The 23,228-nt window shown below is 47.1% G+C and overlaps 1 protein-coding gene across 1 annotated transcript in view; it reads left to right on the forward strand.

Annotated features, from left to right (window-relative positions):
* gatb (glutamyl-tRNA(Gln) amidotransferase, subunit B) overlaps positions 1–23,228 on the forward strand; it is a 166,294-nt gene that overhangs the window by 55,092 nt on the left and 87,974 nt on the right. Inside the window, exons 6-7 of the mRNA XM_072496073.1 lie at positions 22,720–22,833; positions 23,122–23,206. Coding sequence (XP_072352174.1) covers positions 22,720–22,833; positions 23,122–23,206 — 199 coding nt within the window. The remainder of the gene's footprint in view (positions 1–22,719; positions 22,834–23,121; positions 23,207–23,228) is intronic.

The following is a 23,228-nucleotide window of genomic DNA, read 5'->3' on the forward strand; positions in this document are numbered from 1 at the left end:
CTAACCTTTTTTGGTCACTAAGGGCAATTTATCATGGCCAATCCACCTAACCCGCACATTTTTGGACTGTGGGAGGAAACCGGAGCACCCGGAGGAAACCCATGCAGACACGGGGAGAACGTGCAGACTCCGCACAGACAGTGACCCAGCGGGGAATCGAAACTGGGACCCTGGCGCTGTGAAGCCACAGTGCTATCCACTTGTGCTACCGTGCTGCCCGAGGAAGCTGACTGTCCTTTCAGCCAGTGAGCTAAGAGGCAACTGGTCATCTTTCCGTAATCAGAAAACATGCTCACATACCCCTCAGAGAGTTGCAGCTGGCACACCGCTCTGTTGACAATAGCACAAATTGTGTCTGGAGCTTTTTCCTAAATGCCAACAACTCTGGGTTGGGACAAGTGAGTACTGGTGGTTCACTTCGAGAATGGAGGTCACCAGCCCCTTCTGCTCTGCCTTGCTGTCTTCACCATGTACACTTTGTTGGAGATAATCTCCCCCATGAAGACCACCTTAAAGGCTTCCCACACCATAGAAGGCAAGATTGTCCATTGGCGATGGACATCTTAAGCCCTCACTTCCACCCTAACAGAATTGCCCCTTAATTGGAATTTCACAGAATTTCTTGTCTGCTAATAATGTTGTGTCCAATTTCCATGGTGGATGCCGGGAGGGACCTGACTCTGGTGGCAATGGTCCATGGAAGGGCATGGTCCAAAATCCCAATTACTGAGTAACCAGCCGCCACCACAAAAGGGAGGAAAGACCTATTCACCACACACACACAAAAAAAAATCAATCTGCGAGTACACACACACAGACAATCTGTTCCATGAAAAACAACAAAGCTCTCTGGCCACCCCTGATGGAGTCAGGGATTTGGGCTTGGACTGATCCAGACTAGGGTTCAGAACACAATTTAAATCCCCAACCAAAATAAGCTGATGCGAATCCAAATCATGGAGTGAGGCCAGCAGATTATTAATAAAATTTGTATTGTCCCAGTTTGGAGCATAGATTTTTTAAAAATATAAATTTAGTGTACCCAATTCATTTTTTCCAATTAAGGGGCAATTTAGCATCGTCACTCCACTTAGCCTGCACATCTTTGGGTTGTGGGGGCGAAACCCACGCAAACATGGGGAGAATGTGCAAACTCCACACGGGCAGTGATCCAGAGCCGGGATCGAACCTGGGACCTCGGCGCCGTGAGGTAGCAGTGCTACTCGCTGCGCCACCCTGCTGCCCAGTTTTGAGCATAGATATTAACCAGAACCACCGGAGTGCCCACCAAGGAGCCACAGACAATAACATGTCTGCCATTGGGGTCGTCCAAGATCTTGGCAGCAGAAAACTGAACGCTTTTATTAATTAATATTGCCGCATTCCGGGCCCTACCAACGAAGCCCGAGTGAAAGACATGTCCCACCCACACTTTCCACAGCCATGATTGGTCTGTGACTCGCAAATGAACCTCTTACAAAAACACCACGTCGGAATTTAAGCTCTTTTTTTAATTTGGAACTGTTTTTATTAAATTTTTAGCATTTTATACAAAATTGCAAAACATACAAACAGTAACCCGTAACCAAACGCAAACCCCAAACAAATCCCAAAATGACCTTCCACCCTGTGAAACAAAATCCCCTGCTTTCTCACCCCCCACCCAACAGCTGACAGTGACCAATTTTCTGCGATACAATATAAATGGCTGCCATCTCCGGTAGAACCCTTCAATCAACCCCCTATTATGGGCCAGGGTTTAGAGAACACCAAAGAATATTATGGAGTTCACCTGACCCACAACTTTTAATAGATAATGTTATGGGGAGCACAAGGTCCCACTTTACAGGTGTGATGCAACAGAGAACTAAATGTATTTTTAAACAAACACAATGTTAATTCTATGAATCCAGTTAACATTTTATAAATACACAGTAAACATCTTATCAACTACCAACCCTTATAAACCTCCCCCCCAAAAGATACAGTACTCTATAGATAACCCTTAATAACTTTCCAAACAACATTCATAAGTCAAAAAACCCTTTTTAACCAAGATTTGTGTTCCTTACAGAAACAGGTATCACATTGAAATCATCAAGTGATCTGGAGACATTCTTTAGATTGTAGAGAGAGAGATCAATACACATCTGCTTGCTTTGGATACAGCTCTCCAACTGAAAACGAAACTTAAACCAAAGCCAAAACAGCTCCCAGCTCAAAGTGAAAATAAAAGCAGAGCAGAGCCCAGCACCACCCCCACAATGGCATCAGTGTAGCCAATTGTTAAAGCATACTTTTCTTAAAGGGACATTCACATTACACCTGCTTCCAAGAAAAAAAATAAGGTAAGGACATCTGTCCCCGCACCCATCCACAGCTACGGCACATCTGAAACCCCAAAGATAGCCACCAAAGGACAGGGCTCTATATCAAACTTTAGAATTGGCAACATGGTGCTGAAAAAGGACCTCCAAAAACCCACCAGCTCGGAACAGAACCAGAACATGTGTATGTGGTATGCAGGCCACCTCGAGCAGTGCTCGCACCTATCCTCCATTCCCTCGAAAAATGACTCATCCTAGCCTGTGAGGTGCGCTCGAAACACTACCTTTAGCTGGATAAGGCTCTGTCTCGCACACAACCACGTGGCATTCACCCTCCGCAGCACCACACTTCATGTCTCCTCCTCCAGTATTGTTCCCAATTCCTCTACCTATTTAGCCTTTACCCCTTTCGCCTAACTCAATTCTTCCCTATGATCCGTTCATACACGTCGGATATAGTGTCCTCCTCCGACCTAAACAAGAGAGAATCCTCTCCAATAAGGATGTTGGTGGCACCACTGGGTAATCCGAAAAAACCCTCTTAACCAAGCTCTGTACCTGGAGGTACCTAAGCATGTCTGAGCCTGGTAGCCCAAATTTCTCCTTCAGGCTGGCAAACTGCCTTCCAAGCATAAATCACCCATTCTCCCCTCCCCAGTTTCTTTCCATACACCAAATGTGGCATCCAGCCATACCTTCCTGGATCAAAACGGGTGGTTAGCACAAATGGGAGCCAGCTTTGAAGTGCCCCCAACTTGAAATGCTGGTGGAGTGGTCCCCATATTTGAAATGCTGGTAGAGTGGTCTCCATATTTTTAGCGTGGGCACCACCACTGGGTTCGCTGAGTATTGTTGCCGTTGTTCCCAATGACCCCAAACCTGTTCCCCTGCACGACCCTGACTCGATCTGAACCCAGAGAGCCCCGGGCCCCCGCACCACCAACACCACCGCATTGGCCATCCAAATATGGCAGAGCTAGACCCCCTGCATGTCTCCCCCTCTGGAGGACCCCCCCTCCAAATCCTTGGGGCCTTACCCGCCCAAATAAAGCCGAAAATAAGCCGCTCGACCCTTCAGAAAAATGACTTGGGCAGGAACACTGGAAGACACTGAAATGAAAATAAAAATCTCTGCAAGATGTTCATCTCAACAGATTGATCCCAGCCCGCCAACAATAACAGGAGACTATCCTACCTCTGCAAGTCTGCCTTAACTCTACTCACCAGGCTTGTATAATTCAACTTCCGGAGCCGCGGCCAATCCCCAGCTACCTAGACTTCTAAGTATTGAAAGGAGTCTGCCTCTCATGGCGCATCAAATAAATAGTCCTTTCCCTCTAGTCACTTTTAGCTACGCCGTATACACCACACCGAATCGGACTCCACTTTTGTAGACAACAGCCGTGGCTTTGTTGAACGCAACCCTCTTTGCCAGCTCCGCTCCCACATCTTGGTAAAACATAATGGCATGGCTTTCCCATTTGAAGTCACGATCCTCCCTCACCCATCTCAAAATCTGCTCTTTCTTTGAAGCTACGGAACTTCATTATTGCTGCACGTGGTGGATCCTCAGGATGAAGCCTCTGCCTGAGTGTACGGTGGATTTGATCCAACTCGGGTGGGGACCTGAATCCACCACCACCTTCCCGGACGTGAATCCACCCTTCCCCACCATCTTCCCGAGCATCTCTGCAAAGTACTCTGTGGGTGTTGGGCCCACCCACAGTTCCCTGCTAGCCAAGAGTTGGAGAGCACTTTTGCTGTACTTAATTGAAGTGCTGAATGACGAATTTCTCCAGGCTCTTGCTGTGGGAAAGCATGTACTTATTAGGCTGCTGAGCCTGATCCATGCAAGTGGCCACTCTTATCGTGGAGGTAGACCGTGCGAAGGCTTGAGGTTTCATGGCATTCCTGTGTGAGATAGACTTCTCTTGTTTCAAAGGGTGCACAGAGCCTCTGGAAATGCTGACAAAATCACATGTTTCCTGTTGCTACTGCAGATTGTCCTCTTCATAGTTAAAACCCAAGGCCCAGCCTGCGTGCAGCTGAACAAGGCTGGAAGTGCACCTCCATCAGAGATGCTCCACTGCTGTCCTTGTCTCCATCAGCTGCTTGTGATTTTCCTCTAGCTGTTTCCCTTGGGAAACCTATTAAGCAATGTGTATCCATACTGGTGGGAGGTGTGCATTAGTCCTGTGATGGTGCTTTCTCTTGAGTGTATGACCCCTGAGGAATTCTCAGCCCCTGCCTTCTCCAACTCCTGAAGTATTGCACTTGAAATATCTGTGCGAGATGAAAGACATGAATTAGAATTGACATGGGAAAGGGTTCAAAGTCATTGTTGTGCAGTGGTTCCATTTGAATTAGCGATGAGCAGTAAATTGACTGAGTGATTGCTAAATTGTCACGGTTATGTCATATGCTCATAAAACGTATTAAAAATGGACACTTTACTGTAAAAATCACCATGGAATTGACAATGTTACCTCAACATGTGGACTCCAGAGGAGTCAGGCGACTTATTTTGTGGTTTCTATACTATCAGAAACCGACATGTCTGAACATTTCTCTAGGAAGTTACTGAAAATGCAAATAGCCTTCCCAGGTACTGATTGACTACCTCACACCATTTCAGTTGAAGAGATTTAAAATAACTGGTTGCCAGACTTGCCCCAGGAAGATGGAATTTCAGATGAAACCATTTCAGAAGCCGATCATGGCTGGAATGTTGACAAGATGGTAATCACCCTCCATTGTATGGCAAATTACAGCTACCATCAACCCATTGTGTGACCAATGGAAAACACCGACACTGTTGTCACATGTTCGAAACTGGCTTGTGATAGAAAATGCCTGGAAATACCTTCTTAGTCCATAAGTACAGGGCAGGGTAGGCAGGCTGCAGCCAACAACTCGTCCAGAAAAAGGAAAAAAGCTTGCCTCAAAAAGAAAGCTATCTCAATCAGTAAAGTAGGGCTAATTTATTTCACCCTATGATTCTAACCTTTACTACAGAAGTTCAACTACATGTTTGATTGAAAAAGCAAGAAACTTCTAACCTCCTTTGAGTGAACCAAGAAAGAACCCTTTAGGCCTGCAATGCTTTCAGCCACTATTTTACGGACTGTTTAAAGAAATGAGCTGTTTCATTTTTACCCATTTAGTGATCCAAGTCCAATTTACTTCCTTAGAAATCATCTTCTCTTGTGTGTCTGTGTATTTCAGGAGTGGGTGTTTGTTGCATTTACATTTTGGGCATAGCGAAATATAAATGTTTATCCTTTTGATTTAAACTTATAAGAAAGTCTGTTTTGTGCCAGTTCTTTAAAGTCAATACTCAAGGGGTTAAGACACTCCTCAAAAATACATCTTTTTGTGGCATGCGAGAGGTGGGAAAGGGGAGAAATTATCCCCCATCTCTTCTCTGTGTCGCAATGTGACTTGTGGCAGTCTGATATGTAATTCTGTCAGAGATATCTGGAAGACGCTCATCTCTCCACTGCCATGGCCATGCATTTTGTCACCCTGCAATCCCCATGACTACCAACACTGCTGTGGTTGGTCAGGGTTTCTATCACTGGAGGACCACTCCCAGTTACTGGAGTTCTGCGCTATTTTCTGCAAGCAGAGAAAGCAGAGAGTTATGTGTGTGAGAAATGGAATGTAAGGAGAGGAGGGACTGGCAACACCTGTGGGTGGGTGGTGGTGGTGGTGGGTGGGTGGGGGGGGGGCGGGGGGAGATTGACTGAGAGATGGATTTGAGAGATAGCAGTAAGAGGAGGGCGTATATTGGGAATGTGTGGAAGTGCCCTGAGAGGGAGGAATGAGTGAAGCTGCAAAATGTGTCTTGAGAATGTTGCACAGGAGAATGCCGTGGAAGTTGGCGTCGGAGTTTGCACCTGAGGTTGGTTTGCCACTCTTCTTTGCTGCCTTCCTAAGGTAATTGGATTCAGTTGTGAAGGACCACACTTCCACTGCTCACTTTGTCTGTCACCGCCAGCCATGCCTGTTGGGCTTGTGAGGTTCACCTCTAATTGCTGTCCATAGAATCATAGAGGTTTACAGCACATAAATGTCCCTTTGGCCCATCGTGAATGTGCCACTCAAAAACAACCACCTAACTATTCTAATCCCATTTTCCAGCACCTGGCCTGTAGCCTTGTATGCCATGGGATTGCAAGTGCACATCTAAATACTTCTTAAATGTTAGGAGGGTCTCTGCCTCCACCAGCTTTTCAGGCAGTGAGTTCTAGACTCCCACCACCTGGGCGAAAAAGCTTTTTCTCACATCCCCTCCAAACCTCCTGCCCTTAACTTAAATCTATGCCCTGGTCATTGAAAAATTTCTTCCTGTGAACTCTGTCTATAGCCCTCCTAATTTTATACATCTGAATCATGTCCCCCCACTCTGTCACCTCTGCTCCAAGGAATACAACCCCAATCTATCCATTCTCTCTTCATAGCTAAAACTCTCTAGTCCAGGCAACATCCTGATAATTCTTCTCTGCACCCTTTCCAGTGTGCAGAGTACACTATAATGTGGATTCCAGAACTGCACACAATACTCTAGTTGTGGCCAAAGCAATGTTTTATACAGTTCCAGCATAGCCTCCCTACTCTTAAGCCATGTGCCTCGGTTAATAAAGGCAAGTGCACCATGTGCCTTCTTAACCAGAGTGTCCACCTGCCCTGTTACCTTAAGAGATCAGTGTATATGCACACCAAGGTCCCTCTGATCATTGGTGCTTCCCAGGGTCCTGCCGTCCATGTATTCCCTTGCCTTGTTTGTACAGCCCAAGTGCATTACCTCCCACTTATCCAGATTGAATTCCATTTGTCACTGATTGGCCCACTTGACCAACCCATCTATATTTTCCTGTAAGCTAAGGCTATCCTCCTCACTATTTACCACCCCACTAATTTTCATAAATTCCACAAACTTACTAATCCACCTTCCTACATTTATGTCTAAATTATTTACATAAACCACAAACAACATTGGCCCCAACACTGATCCCTGCGGGACCCCACTGGATACAGGCTTCCAGTCAGAAAAAAACCCTCGACCATCGCCCCCTGCTTCCTGCCACTCAGCCAATTCTTGATCCAATTTGCTGAAATTCCTTCAATCCCATGATCTCTTAACCTCACTATCCGTCTCCCATGTGGGACCTTTATCAAAAGCCTTGCTGAAGTCCAAGTAGTGTACGTCAAATGCATTGGCATTATCTATACACCCAGTCACCTCTTTTTGGACATGACCTCACCTTAACAAAACCATGCTTGATTAATCCCTGCCTCTCCAAATGCAGATTAATTCTGTCTCTCAGAATTGCTTCCAATAGTTTTCCCCACCGCTGAGGTTAGACTGACTGGCCTGTAGTTTCCTGGTTTATCCATTCCTCCCTTCTTGAATAATGCTACTACATTGGCTATCGTCCAGTCCACCGGCACCTCTCCTGTGGCCAGAGAGGAATTGGAAATTATTGCCAGTGCCCCTGCAAATTCCTCCCTTGCCTCACTCAATAGCCTGGGATACAATTCATGTGGCCCTGGAGATTGTCTACTTTTAAGCCTGCCAGGTCAGTCAGAACCTCCTCTCTGTTTGTTTACGTTGATTTCTTTATCACAGTCCTTCTCTCTGATTTCTAAACCCACACCGTCCCTCTCACTAGTGAACACCAACACACCAACGCATAGTCTTCATTTAGAACCTTACCTGTATTCTCTGGCTCCACACACATAGTGGTTCTTAATGGGCCCTACTCTGTTCCTAGTTATCCTTTTACCCTTAATGTACTTGTAAAACAACTTGGGATTTTCCTTTATTTTACCTGCCAGTATCCTTTCATATCCCCTTTCTGCTCTCCTAATTTATTTTTAAGTTCCCTCTTGCACATTCTATATACCTCAAGCGCCTTTGCTGTTTTATCTGCCATATACCTCCATTTTTAAAAATCCATTGCTGTATATCCCTCTATATCCAGGGTTCACTGGATTTGCTGGCTCCATGTTTTTTCTTTATTGGAATATGTTGGCCCTGTACTCTCCCAATATCCTTCTTGAATGAGTCCCAATGATCTGTCACACATTTACCTAAAAGTGTCTGCTCCCAGTCCACTCGGACCAAAGCATACCTGATCTGATTAAAATCGGCCTTCCCCCAATTTAGAACATTGACTTCAGACCCATCCGTGTCGTTTTCCATAACAACCTTGAATCTAACAAAGCTATGATCGTTGTAAGCAAAACGCTCCTCCACTGATACTCCAACCACTTGCACTGCTTTGTCACCTAAAATTAAAACCAGGACACTCTCTCTCTTGGACCTTCTGTGTACTGGCTTGAAAGGTTCTCTTGAATGCATTTTAAGAATTCCACTCCCTCTAAACTTTTCACACCCTGACTACCCCAGTTAATGTTGGGGAAGCTGAAATCTTCCACTATCCCTACCCTATTACTTTTACAATTCTCTGAAATTTACCTATACATCTGCTCTTTTATTTCTCTGGTACTGTTAGTGGGCCTATAGAACACTCCCAGCAATGTAATTACTCCTTTTTGTTTTTTAAGTTCTAACAGTAAGGCTGAAAAGATATGTCACTCCTTACTCCTGTAATTGATTCCCTGATCAAAATTGCGATACACCCTCCTCTTTACCTCCTTCCCTGTCTTGCCTGAAGATCCTATATCCTTGAATATTGAGCTGCCAAACCTGCCCCCTTTCAACCATGTCTCAGTGACAGCAATGGCATCATACCCCCATGTTTTAAATTGTGCCCTCAACTCGTATTTGTCAGGTTCCTTGCATTAAAATAAATACCATCCAATCTTGCCAAGCTCCCTTGGACGTAACTGGTCTAGAACTCATGTGCCTTCCTACTCACTTGCTATCTCTTCTAATAAGAAACAATATTTCTCTATGGGCCCTTATGGCTCAGCATAACCTCCAGGGAAGCATCAGAATACCATAGGGCAGCCTTCCCACTTTGCAATTTCGTTCTCCAGGCGTATGAAGAATTAGTCTGCAGTGGAGCCATTTGACCCCTGTTGAGGTCCCTAACGGGTGTGAGTCATCCTCAAGTATGCATTCTGTGATTTAACATTTTTAAAAAACAATTTCCTGGATGTGGGCGTCGCTGGCTAGGCCAGCATTTTTGCCCATCCCTCGTGCCCTTCAGAAGGTGGTGGTGAGTTGCCTTCTTGAACTGCTGCAGTCCTTGAGGTGTAGGTGCAACCACTGTGCTGTTAGGGAGGGAGTTCCAGGATGTTGCCCCAGCGACAGTGAAGGAGCGGTGATATATTTCCGAATCGGGGTGGTAAGTGACTTGGAGGGGAACCTCCAGGTAGCTGCTGCTCTTGTCCTTCTAGATGGTAGTGGTCGTGGGTTTGGAAGGTGTTGTCTAAGGAACCTCGGTGAGTTACTGTAGTGCATCTTGTAGATGGTACACACAGCTGCCACTGTTCATCAGTGGTGGAGGGTTTGAATGTTTGTGGGAGGGGTAGCAAACAATCAAGCTTTGTCTTGGATGGTGTCGAGCTTCTGGCGTTTTGTTGGAGCTGCACTCATCCGGGCAAGTGGAGAATATTCCATTACACTCCTGACTTTAACCGTGTAGATGGTGGACAGGCTTTGAGGACTCAGGAGGTGAGTTACTTCGCCATAGGATTCCTAGCCTTTGACCTACCCTGGTAGGCACAGTATCAATTTGGCTAGCCTAGTTCAGTTTCTGATAAATGATAACCACCAGGATGTCGATTATAGGGGATTCAGCGAAGGTAATGCCATTGGATGTCATGGGGGGGTGGTTAGTCCTCTTTTGTAGGAGATGGTCATTGCCTGGCACTTGTGTGGCGTGAATGTAACTTGCCACTTGTCAGACCAAACCTGAATGTCATGATGTGCAGGCACACACATAATGATATACAGACAAGCAGCTAATGGACACAGAGAACAGGACATGACCAATAAGCAGGCAGGACACTCAGGGGTGGGATCTGACTATAAAAGACACGAGGCACTCACACTCCGCCTCTTTCCACTGATGAACATCAAGAGAGTCAGTCAGGGGTGTTGTTACAATCTCACACCCCCACCACATGGCTAAGAGCTAGTCTGGTTCAGTCAGACAGAGTAACCACACTTAAGTAAGCAGAGAGTCAAACTCACAGAGAACTGTGCTATTAGTTCAATAAACCTGATTGAACTAACTTCAAGGTCTGGAGTATCTTTCCGATCTAAGCTGCATCCAGTTGCAGCCAGTGTTAGACCAGTGTACCTAACACGACACTGAATATTGTCCAGTCATCAAGCCTGGTGAAACTACAACACAGGACTACTTGTGTGCCAAACAGCATAAGCAGCAAGCAATAGACAGAGCTAAGCGATTCCACAACAAACGCATCCGATCTAAGCTCTGTAGTCCTACCAGATCCAGCCATGAATGGTGGTGGACAATTAAACAACTCACTGGAGGAAGAGGCTCCACAAATATCCCATCCTCAGTGATGGGGGAGCCCAGAATATATGTGCAAAAGACAACGCTGGGACATTCACAACAATCTTCAGCCAGAAATGCCGAATGGATGGTCCATCTCAGTCTTCTCCGGCGGTCCCCAGCATCACAGATGTCAGTCTTCAGCCAATACGATTCACTCCATGTGATATCAAGAAACGGCTGAAGGCTCTGGGTACTGTAAAGACTATGGACCCTGACAATATCCCAGCAATAGTACTGAAGACTATTCTGCTGCAGAATTTGCTGCACCCCTAGCCAAGCTGTTCCAGTACAGCTACAACACTGGCATTTGCCCGGCAATGTGGAAAATTGCCCAGGTATGTCCTGTACACATGAAACAGGACAAATCCAACCCAATTACTGCCCTATCAGTCTACTCTCCATCATTGACAAAGTGATGGAAGGAGTCAGCAACAGTGCTATCAAGCAGCACTTACTCAGCAACAACCTGCTCACAGACGCTTAGTTTGGGTTCTGCCAGGGTCACTCAGCTCCTGACCTCATTACAGCGTTGGTTCAAACATGGACAAAAGAGCTGAATGCCAGAGGTGAGGTAAGAATGACTTTGTCATCAAGGCAGCATTTGATCGAGTATAGCATCAAGGAGCCCTAGCAAAACTGGAGTCAATGGGAATCGGGAAAACTCTGCTGGGTGGAGTCATACCTGGCACAAAGGAAGATGGTTGTGGTGGTTGGAGGTCAATCATCGCCACTCCAGGACTTCACTGCATGTGTTCCTCGGGGTAGTGTCCTACGCCCAACCATCTTCAGCTGCTTCACCAATGACCTCCCTTTCATCATAAGGTCAGAAGTAGGGATGTAACATTTTCAGCACCATTCGCGACTGCTCAAATAATGAAGCAGCCCATGTCAAAATGCAACAGGACCTTGGTCAGGAAAAACAGAAACAAGAGACTAATGCTGTGGCTGAGTTAAAGACCACAGCAAAGCCTGCTTCAGGAACAATTGAATTCCTGTCTCCCAGCCAACCCTCTTTCTGCTGTGAGTGGAACCGTTTCAGTAAGATTCTGCCCATTGTGTCCAATTCTGGTTACCACAACTTTGAGAACATGAACATAGAACATACAGTGCAGAAGGAGGCCACCCGGTCCATCGAGTCTGCACCGACCCACTTAAGCCCTCACTTCCACCCTATCCCGTAACCCAATAACCCTTCCCAACCTTTTTGGTCACTAAGGGCAATTTATCATGGTCAATCCACCTAGAAGATTTCAAGACCTTTGAAGATGAAGAGAGGATTTATTAAGATGGTGCCAGGGATGAAAGACTTCAGTTACAGGGGGCATTGGAAAAACTGGGGTTGCTTTTGGAGAGATGAGGCTAAGGGGACGTTTTATGGAATTTAAAATCATGCTAAACATTGATTGAGTAAACAAAGGAAATATGCAGACTCGATGGGCCAAATGGCCTCCTTCTGCACTGTATGTTCTATGTTCTTGGATCCCTCTAACTGCCTCGCTCGTAGTCGCACTCTCCTGTCCCCGGCTGCTGAACAAATTCAAGGTAGTTAATCTAAGGGGTGATAGTGCCTCCTGAAATAGTGTCCAGGTAACTTTCTTCCTTCCAGATGTGTTGCATTATCTAAAGCTCGGATTCCAGCTCATTAACTCTGTGCCGAAGTTCATTGAGTAACCAACATTTGCTGCAGATGTGGTTGCTGTGAAGCACAATGGGGTCCACCATTTCCCACATGTTGCAGCTACAACACCGCCTGGCTTTCGTCCTTATTTTATTTAATTAGATTTTCAATTTGTTTTTGATTTTACTACCGATATTTAATTTTCACATCAACTTTTTCAACCTTGCCTTAAATTTCAAAGCAAGTCCGAAAAGTTGGAAGTCCGAAATGGTAGAAGAGAGAAATGCTCATTTACCAAACACTTACCTGTGATATTATATGGACGTCTTCCCTCGATGGTGTAGGACTGCTGCAACTTATCTCCCAGCCCTCCAGCATTGATCTGCCCCTGCCCCATTGACCTGTGGATGTTGTAAAGGAAACAAGACACAATAGTATCTCCTTCCCACACTTCTCAACTCCAGAGTCTCACTGCAGTTAGCACTCCACGTTCTATAGTACTACCAGCATGCTAGTTTAAAACTGGGCATCCATGAAATGCTGTGGACTTCAGGTGAATTTTATTCAACCATGATCTGTAACATCATTGCCCAGCATATCCCTCTCTAACAGGGCAGTGTCCTATGCCCAGCCATGTTCATCCCTGGGGATGGTTTAGCACAGGGCTAAATAGCTGGCTTTTAAAGCAGACCAAGGCAGGCCAACAGCGCGGGTTCAATTCCCGTACCAGCCTCTCCGAACAGGCGCCGGAATGTGGCGACTAGGGGCTTTTCACAGTAACTTCATTTGAAGCCTACTTGTGACAATAAGCAATTTTCTTTTTTCATTTTCAATGACAACCTCTCCATCGTAAGATCAGAAGTGGGAAAGCGCACTAATGATTGCACAGTGTTCAGTACCACTTCGAACTCATCAGATGCTGAAGCTGTTTGTGCTGCAAGCGGTAAGATCTAGACAACAATCAGGCTTGGGCTTATATGTGCCAAAATAACATTTACACCACACAAGTGCCTGGCAATGACTAATTCCAACAAGAGAGAATCTCACCATTTTCTCATAATGTCAAGATCGTAAGTTGTTGGCGAGATCTGGTTAGGGACCAATAGCATTTTGTTTAAAGTAGACAAAGTTTGAGATCCAAGACTCTTGCTAATTGAAGAAAGCCACAAGATTCCATGGGTTTTGAACAAACAAAAAGAAACTTTACAACGTAAGAAAGATAAAACGATTACAATTTCCATCGTATGCAGGGCAAATATGAGGTGCATGTGAATTAACAAGCCAGCTGTGGCCGAACACACAGCATAAATGCCAAGTGTGACCAAAACAGATTCCATGGATTTCGTAACATCCTACCCAGTCGTCATTAATATTGAGTAGCAATCAACCTCACTGAAACTATGGCCGCAATTGTCCGGAAATATTTCTAAGTAGTAGCGGGCGGGAATTTCCGCAAGCTTCCCGGCACTCGACCCAGCAAGGCCGGCAACACAATTCAACGTTGTTTGGTCCACTTAACGAGGCCTGAAGTGCTCCTCATCGCAAATTAAGGCTTGCCAGCTGATTCGCTGGCACCTCGCTCGCCAGCCCCCCACTAACAAGGTCGAGCAGCTCTTAAGCTGCACATGTTCAACCAATCCCAGCCAGCTCGCAGTAATGGTGACGAGGAGACCGGCACCAAGATTCGGGGGTGCTGACCTGGAGAGGCTGCTAGACCCTGTGGAGGCCAGGAGGGATGTCCTGTTCCCCGAGGGTCCCGGAGAGCCAGCCATAAGGCAGCCAGTGCTGCCTGGGTGAGGTGGTGGCAGCTGCCAGCTTGGGGAGTGTGGCCAGGAGGATTGACCTTCAGTGCTGTGAAAAGGTCAACGAATACACCGGGCGGCAAAAGTGAGGAGACACCAACGCATCCCCCCTCCCACCGTGAACCATGCTTGTGGCTAACGATGCTCTCTCTCTGTCTCCTCAGGGAAAACTCGCCCTTAATCGTCAGGATAGGGCCCAGGCGGCGGAGGGTGAATAGAATTCTCATCTATTGTGAGGAGCGTGCCCTGGAAGTGACTGGGGTGGCCAAGGACAGATCAGTCACCCACACGGAGGCTGGCGGACGCCGCAGAGGTGAAGAACCACCGGGCTCCACCCGGGGGACCTGTCAAATGGGAGTTGTTGTTGCCTTACTGACTGCCCCATTCCTCCCACTGACCACATGTTCATTCTCCCGCAGGTCCTCCAGCCGATGGTACAGGCCCATCCCGGGCGGCACCCTCTCCTGACACTGAGGAGAACACCTTGGAAGAGAGCTCTGAGGATACAACCAATATAGTTGCGGCAAGGCTGCCCACCATTCACCAGTGCAGTTACACTCACCTTGGTGGGATGTGTTAGTGGACAGGCCTCGGGGGCGCAATCTGGTGAGCACCCATTGCTGATGATACACATCAGGTGGATGCAGGAACCCCCAAGCAAGACAGCAGTCGAAGGGCTTCTTGATCCCAGGACCCAGCTGGGTCCCAGCCTGTTGCTGAGCCTGTGGTACAGAGGTACTCGGAACTGATCAAGACATAGGATGCAGCCAGGATATTCAGGGGGAGATGTCAGTGTCACTCCAGCAGATCCATAGCCGATTGGAGGAATCCCAGAGGCTGCAGGTGCAGGAGATGGCGCCGGCAATGCGTGGCACCGAGGCCAACACTTTTAGAGTGAGGACCGCAATGGAAGCCTGGTGCACGACATCGGCACCATGAGTGCAGGTGTCCAAGGCGTGCGCAGTCAAAGATGGCCATGGCTGAGGGTCTCGGCAGAATGTCTGACTCACTGGGGAATGTCACCCAGTACCAGGTCGACCTTGATGAGGCTCTGTGGGACATGTCCCGCTCTCAGATGGGCATGGCCAATACGCTGCGGAGCTAGTCCCTGTCGCAGGTGGGCTTTGCTGAGGCTCTGCAGAGCATGTCCCAGTCACTGAGGAGCATTGCTGAGAGTGTCGACACAATGGTGCGGACTATGGGGAATCGCAAGATCTGGCAGAGCTAGATGATTCAGGGGCAGCCGGAACTCGAACCAGCTGCTCCTCCGTCCCAGAGTGAACCCCAGGGCCCTCTGGCCACCGACCGTGAGGAGGAGGCGCTGAGTGCCAACCCGGACTGTCCCATGGAGTGGCCACCAGCTCCCCCGAGTTCCACCCTTCTGATGAGGCTGCATCTCGAGGTCATCACACAGGACAGGGTGTCACGGCTGTGCATGTACCGCTGACAAGTGAGCCGGGGCCCTCTGGCCCCAGAACCCCCAAAGGACATCTGCCACGGCCACGGGACAATGTTTGCAGCTGGCTGCCTCCATCTCAGATGTGCAACCAGAGGAAACACCTAGGTATCGTGGTAAGGCTAGGAGGGGCAAGCATGTTGAGGATTACTGAGGGCACTGGGAGGGAAGTACCATTGGTGGTGGGGTATTGTACAATACACTAAATACCTTTTTGCACAACCATTATGCCTCTGTCACTTTCTTCTGCAATGTGGGCTGACCTCCGGACCCTTTTCCCATCTCTCCAGGCATCCCTGGTGTGATTGGGATGCGAGGCAATGACTCCCACATGCTACATGGCCGCCCACCCATGGAATCCACTTGGAATGCTCATGTAACCACGATTGCCAATTCCCTATTAGCAATAACCTTCAGTGCACAGCTAGATTCCTCAGCAGTTAGTGTTGGTTACGGGTCGTCCTTGGGGCAGACGGGCAGGGCCATCTCCCCATCGGCCCCTCCCATGGTGGCCCATCCCTGCGGAGAGTCCCAACCTACAGCCAAGGGTCCCTCACCCCCCACCGAGCACTGGGTAGCCAGCATCCCCAGGCTCTTTGCCTATTAGCAAAGATGGCTACTCATGCCCTCCGCTCCCCACAGAAGCCCTTCTGCTAGGTTCACATTTTTCAAAAGGAGTACTAATCGGCGCCAACGTGAGCACTTGCTGGGAGGTTGCTGAATGACAGGAGGCCGTTGGATATGGGTCGCTCCCGTTAGTTGTATGAAAATTGGGCTGAAGTGATAATTGGTTTCTCACCACGCTACGGCAAGACCCCAAATTCACCTACGGCAGCGGGCCGGTTGCATCACAAACTGCTTGATGCGGTTCTCATTTTTGAACTCTCCTAATCACCGGCCTCGCTTCGCTTAAGGCGAGCATAATGAGGCTGGAGAATTGCGCCCTACATTTCTGTCACGGGTTCCCAACCTTCACCTTTGAAGATCTTGCCTCAGACTTCTCTCAAAGTCACTCCAACTCTTGACTGATTCAACAATGGCCCATTTTGCAGGGTGTCGATCTTGCCTTCCAAGGTTACATTCCGCTGAATTCCCAAGTACACTGAAGAACAAATTCACAAGTGCATTTCCAGCTCTTTGACCACGCCAAACATAACAGCACTGCTCCAAAGGAGTACTTTTGCCCCAACAGCTGCAGCACAGAGTCACCAAACTTTGGGTGCCTTCTTGGATCTTCTGGGCTGCTTCTGAACCCCCTTTGACTGTTACGGATTCCCCTGAGCTCGCTTCACTTAAAGTCTGCTGCTTACCGCCCTTTTTTCTAATTGGAAGCTGTTTCTCTGATCCTCTCTTTTCTTAACTGCGATCTGCTTCTGTCTGTGTGTCTGTCCATGTCACTTCTACTCTTTGGCGCTCTGCACCAGGTCACCTGGTCGTAGCTTTTGTGCCCTTTTTCCCACCAGGTGCAGTGCCTGTCCTGGGCCTGAACAATGCAACAATGCCAAACTGTGCATGTGCAGCCTTAGCTGGCCTGTGCATGTGCAAGAACTCCAAAGGCTGTTGGGACTTGCTGTTCTAGACCTCCATTCCTAACAACCAGGTGTATGAATTTCATGAAAAAATTGATCAGAAACTTATCTGGACCAGCCGATTTTTATTCTTCTCATTTTCCACATTGTCATCAAATACCCCAAAAAAGATAACCAACAATAACAAATACAGTATCAATCTGCCAACCAGCATCCCCTTCATCATACAAACCCAACGTCACCCATACATTCCAAAAACAAGAAAACAAAAAGACCAAAAGAGAATCATTGGTCATATGGTAATCACACAAACAATGTGTTCAACCCCCCCAATAGTAACCCCCCTCAATGTTCAATGGCATCCAATTCCTGAAAGTGCATGATAAACAATGCCCATGAATTGTAGAACCCTTCCATCCTCCCCCTCAGCTCAAACGTCACCTTCTCGCGTGTCAAAAATTCCAGCAGGTCCCCCCCGCCATGCTGAGGCACAGGGTGGAGAAGCTGTCCTCCACCCCAGCAGGACCCGCCTCCAGGCAAACAGCGAGGCGAAGGCTAAAACATCAACCCCCGCACCCGCCTGCAGCCAGGGCTGGTCCAACACCCCGAAAATGGTTTCTAGGAGTCCTGGTTCCAAACTCACATGTACCACCCCGAGATAACCTTAAAAACCTCCCTCCAATACACCTTCAGCTTCAGGCAGGACCAAAACATGTGAACATGGTTTGTTGGGCTCCTCCCACAGTGCTCAGATACATTCTCCACCACTCTCAAAGAGTTGGCTCACCCTTGCGAGGTGCACCCTATACACGATCTTCAGCTGTATCAGCCCCAATCTCGCACACGAGGTTGAGGCGTTTACCCTCCGGAGCACCTCACACCACAGACTGTCCTCCACAACCTCCCTCAACTCTTCTTCTCACTTGGCTTTAATCGCCTCCAAGGATACCTTATCCTCTCCCAAAAACCTCTCAAAGATCGCCGACACCACCCCCTTCTCCATTGCCCGTGCCGTCAATACCTCTTCCAACAATGCGGGGGCTGGCACCTCCGGGAAGCTCTGAACCTCCTTCCTGTCAAATTTGGAGCTGCAGGTACCTAAATACTTCCCTCTGTTCATCCACATTTCTTCCCCAACTCCTCAAGCCTTGCAAAACAACCTCTCAGGAACAGGTCTTCTAATAACTGGCTCCCCTCTCCAAAACCTCCCATCCAACTTCCCTGGCTCAAACCTATGGTTCCCCCTAATCGGCATCTCTCCTGGCCCCGCCCACAACTTAAAATGCTGCTTCAACTGCCTCCAAATCTTCAGCGTGCCACCATCAAAGGACTCCCAGAACATTTTACCGGGGCCATCGAGAGCGGCGCTGTTGCCAACGCCCTCAGCCCTGACCCCGTGCACAGACTCTTCGCCCCCCCCACCCACCTTTTCGGCATTCGCCGCCCAATAACTAGTACAATAAATTTGGGCGGCCCAAACCCCCCCCCCTGCCTGCTGTCCTTTGAACAACTACCTTCCTCCCCCTGGCTACCTTCCTCCTCCCCCTAAATAAACAAGATGATCAACTTAACCACCTCCTTGAAAAATGCCTTTGGCAAAAAAATTGGCAGGCACTGAGATACAAACAAAAAACACGGCAGCACATTCATTTTAATTGCCAGCACCCGACCTGCCTGTGACAAAGGGAGACTATCCCACCTCGCCAAATCTACCTTCACCCTCCCCACCAAGCTAGTAAGATTAAACCTACGGAGCCCCCCCCCCCCCCCCCCCCCCCCCCCAGTCCCACGCCACCTGCACCCCCAGATATCCAAAGTGGGTTGCCGCCCTGCGGAATGGCAGAGCCCGGCCCCCACCCCCGGCCGGGACACCACAAAGTATTCACTCATTTCCAGGTTTCATTTATACTCCGAAAAGGACCCAAACCTTCGGAGAGTCTCCAATATACCCCCATCGACACACTCGGCTCTTGACACATATAGTAATAAATCATCCGCGTATAGAGACACCCTGTGTTCCACCCCCCCTCCCCCACCCGCACTATTCCCCTCCACACCCTCAAGCTCCTTGGGGCATCTTGACAAATACATGAATAGAGGGATACGGACCCAGGAAGTGTAGAAGATTGTAGTTTAGTCGGGCAGCATGGTTGGCACGGGCTTGGAGGGCCGAAGGGCCTGTTCCTGTGCTGTACATTTCTTTGTTCTTTGTTCTTTTGATGGCCAAAAGCTCAATCGCCAGCGCAAATAACAGAGGGGACATAGAACACCCTTGCCTGGTCCCCAGGTACAGAACAAAGTACCCCAAGCTCATATTATTTGTGTGGCGCTCACCCTTGGTTCCTTATAATAACTGTACCCACTCAACAAACCTCTGCCTGATCACAAACCTCTCTAGCACCGCAATCAAATACCCCCACACTATCCGATCAAATATCTTTTCTGCATCCAGCGCACCAACAACCTCTGTCTCCCTTCCCCCAGCCAGTGTCATAACTACATTTAGCACCCTCCTAATATTCGAGAATAGCTGCCTCCCTTTCATGAATCCTGTCTGGTCCTTCCCTATCACTTTCAGGAGGCACCCCTCCAACCTAGCCGCCAGAACCTTCGCCAATATCATCACATCCACAGTCAGTCGCGAAATAGGCCTGTATGACTCACACTCTGTCGGGTCCTTCTCCTTCTTCAGTAGCAAGGAGATTGAGGCCTGCCCCAAAGTCTGTGGCATCACCCCTTTCCTTATCACCTCCTCAAACATCCCCACCTTCAGCGGCGCCAACTTGTTAAATTTCTTATAATACTCCTCTTGGGAACCCATCTGGTCCTGCCACCGTCCCTGACTGCGTCCTCCCAATTGCTTACTTTATCTCCTGTTTCCATACCAACCCCTCCAATGTGGCCCTATTCTCCTCCCCCAACCTCAGGTACTCCAGACCGTCCAGGAATTCCTGCATCCCCCGGTCCTCCCCCAGTGGCTCCGCCCTATACAAATTTTCATAGAACTCCTCAAACACCCTGTTGACCTGGCCCAGGGCCACCACCAGTTTCCCTGTCCTATCCCGCACCTGGACAATTTCCTCACTGTCACCTCCCTCCGAAGTTGGTCTGCCAGCATGCTCCCCTCGCCCGCCTCAATTGGCACACCGCCTTCCTCGTGGACAACTGATTAAAATTAGTCTGTAGCTCCCTCCCTCCTATCTGAAAGAGCTGGATCTGCATCCCCTGCATACCTCGTGTCCACCTCCAACATCACGTCTATCAACCTTTGATGTTCTACCCTCTCCTCTTTATCCATCTTTGCCTTAAAAGATATCACCTCACCACCGCCTGCAGAGCCTCCCATACCACCGCCTGCGATACCTCCCCAGTGCAGTGAAAACCCACGTAATCCTTGATTACCCTCACGATCTTTTCACAAAAGCTTTGGTCCTGGTTCAGTCATGTCAAATATAGTGACATAAGAGCAGGACAGAAACTGGGAATTCTGTGGTGGGTAACTCGCCACCAACTCCCAAAAGCCTGTCCACAATCTGCCAGGCACAAATCAGGACTGTGATGGAATACTCTCCCTTCACCTGGACGAGTGCAGCTCCAGCAACAAACTCAAGATCGCCACCGTCCAAGTAAAAGCATCCTACTTGATCGGCATTCTATCTCCCTTAAATATTCATTCCCAGCGCTACTGCCGCATAGTGGCAGCATTGTGTAATGTCCGCAAGAAGCACCTTCACGTGTAATGTTCCTCCAAATCTCACGCGATTTGGAACTAGATTGCCTTTGCTTCACTGTCGCTGTGTCAAGTCCTGAAGCTCCTTCCCTAACAGTTAGACATCTATGCCTCCTGGGCTGCAACAATTCAAGTAGGTGTCTCTCATCACCACCTTCTCTAAGGCATTTAGGAATCAACAATAAATGATGGCCGTGCCAACGATGATCACTTGCCGTGAACAAATACAAGAAAATGGTTTAAAGGAGTTTTTGAAATTGGGCAGATATATTTGTGCAAGAATTCCAGAGTGCAGAGGCATATTTTTTAGACCACATTTCTGATAGTGGAAATGAAAAAAAAAAAAAAGGAAAATCGCTTATTGTCACAAGTAGGCTTCAAATGAAGTTACTGTGAAAAGCCCCTAGTCGCCACATTCCGGCGCCTGTTCGGGAAGGCTGGTACGGGAATTGAACCGTGCTGCTGGCCTGCCTTGGTCTGCTTTCAAAGCCAGCTCTTTAGCCCTGTGCTAAACCAGGAGGAGTGGGCACATCAATATCAGGGCAAAATTGTTAGGTTTTTTCGAAGATTCCAAATGCTCGGTAGAGGAATGCTGTGGAGGAAATTTAAACGAGGACAAGGATTTGGAAATCAGTACACTGGATGATGGGAGCATGTGACTTCATCAGAAATGACAAAAGTTTACATTTCTATGCAAAAAATAGATGGATTGTGGATGAATATGAGTGGGTGTTAAGGTGGAAAGGTTTCTTTTTTTTATCCCAAAGCAGGAAATACTGTCAATTTCCAGTTTGCAGTATAAGTTAGGGAAATTAGCAGAAATTACCTAAGAGTGACCATGATAAATGGTTAAATTATTTGTAGCTTCTGTCTGCACTGCATTGCTGGTGAGTTAGCCAGAGTGACAATTGGTGTGCATCATGCATTTTCAGCATGCTCTTTCCTGAGTTTGTATACCAAAAATTTAAAAGGTCACATACTGAAAAAAAAATTAAATTCTTATTCAAAAATTTATAGCAATTTTGCACATTTTATATAGTGGAAACAATGCCTATCTTGTGAAAGTTAAGCAAAATTATATTTAGATAGCTCATGTCCACTGAATTTATTTGGCTATGTCAATTATATTTTGTTCAATAAATTGAAAATAATACAGAAAATTATTTCTAAGTGTCTATTAAGAGATTAAGTCTCATGATTTTACTCTTTTCAACTATGGATTCTTCATTTCAGATATTTAATAAATAAATAGGACTAGAGTAGCTTTATTCTCCTAGTTTAGAGAGCATTCTAATTTATTTTTCATCATGATACCAGTATACGGTTTAATGGAAAAATCAGTATTCTGCAGGTTAGGGCTGGCTTAGCACAGGGCTAAAGAGCTGGCTTTTAAAGCAGACCAAGGCAGGCCAGCAGCATGGTTCAATTCCCGTACCAGCCTCCCCGAACAGGCACCGGAATGTGGCGACTAGGGGCTTTTCACAGTAACTCCATTGAAGCCTACTTGTGACAAGCGATTTTCATTTTTTTTGTTATGGAAGGTTTTTCTGTCTTGGAAATTTAATGCAATCTGAATTTCATGCATCATATTTTGTTAATGTTCTTCCTTGTTATTATACTCTGCCAAGATACAGATTTCAAAGAACTACGGTTCAGTGAATTTCAATTTTAATGTATGTTTACATTACAAAACAATCTCACAACAGTAAACCGATTCTATGCATTCTAAAGGAATATCTTGCTTTTATTTATGTAGAGGGACAGTTAAGAGTGGATGCCAACATATCTGTACATCGACCTGGGGAGCCATATGGTGTGAGAGCTGAAGTGAAGAATATTAACAGTGCCCGATTTTTGGCAAGAGCAATTGGTCTGTCAGCATCCTCCATCTGTTCTAATCTGTATTTTTAACTGCATACCATTGTGAAGCTTAATTTTGTCCTCTTTTACAGTGCTTCCAATTGAAGTTAATTCCTAAAACTCCATCAAAATAAGTCAAAATTTTTGCTGAGTTTGTTTTTGTGGCTATTATTTAAAATGCAAAGTGAAAACATTGCTTTGAAAATATGTATTTGACATAGAAGTTAATTTTTTTCTGTTTTGCAGAAATAGTTGCTATGATCATCCAGAATATAATAAAATGTTTTCTTTACAACAGATTATGAAATTCTGAGACAGATTGGTGTACTGGAGAATGGAGGGGAAATAGTAAATGAGACCAGAGCATTTGATTATAAAACAGGGTAAGAATTTACCCTCTGGGGA

The sequence above is a fragment of the Scyliorhinus torazame genome, chromosome 3, assembly GCF_047496885.1.
Source record: "Scyliorhinus torazame isolate Kashiwa2021f chromosome 3, sScyTor2.1, whole genome shotgun sequence".
Lineage (NCBI taxonomy): Eukaryota > Metazoa > Chordata > Chondrichthyes > Carcharhiniformes > Scyliorhinidae > Scyliorhinus > Scyliorhinus torazame.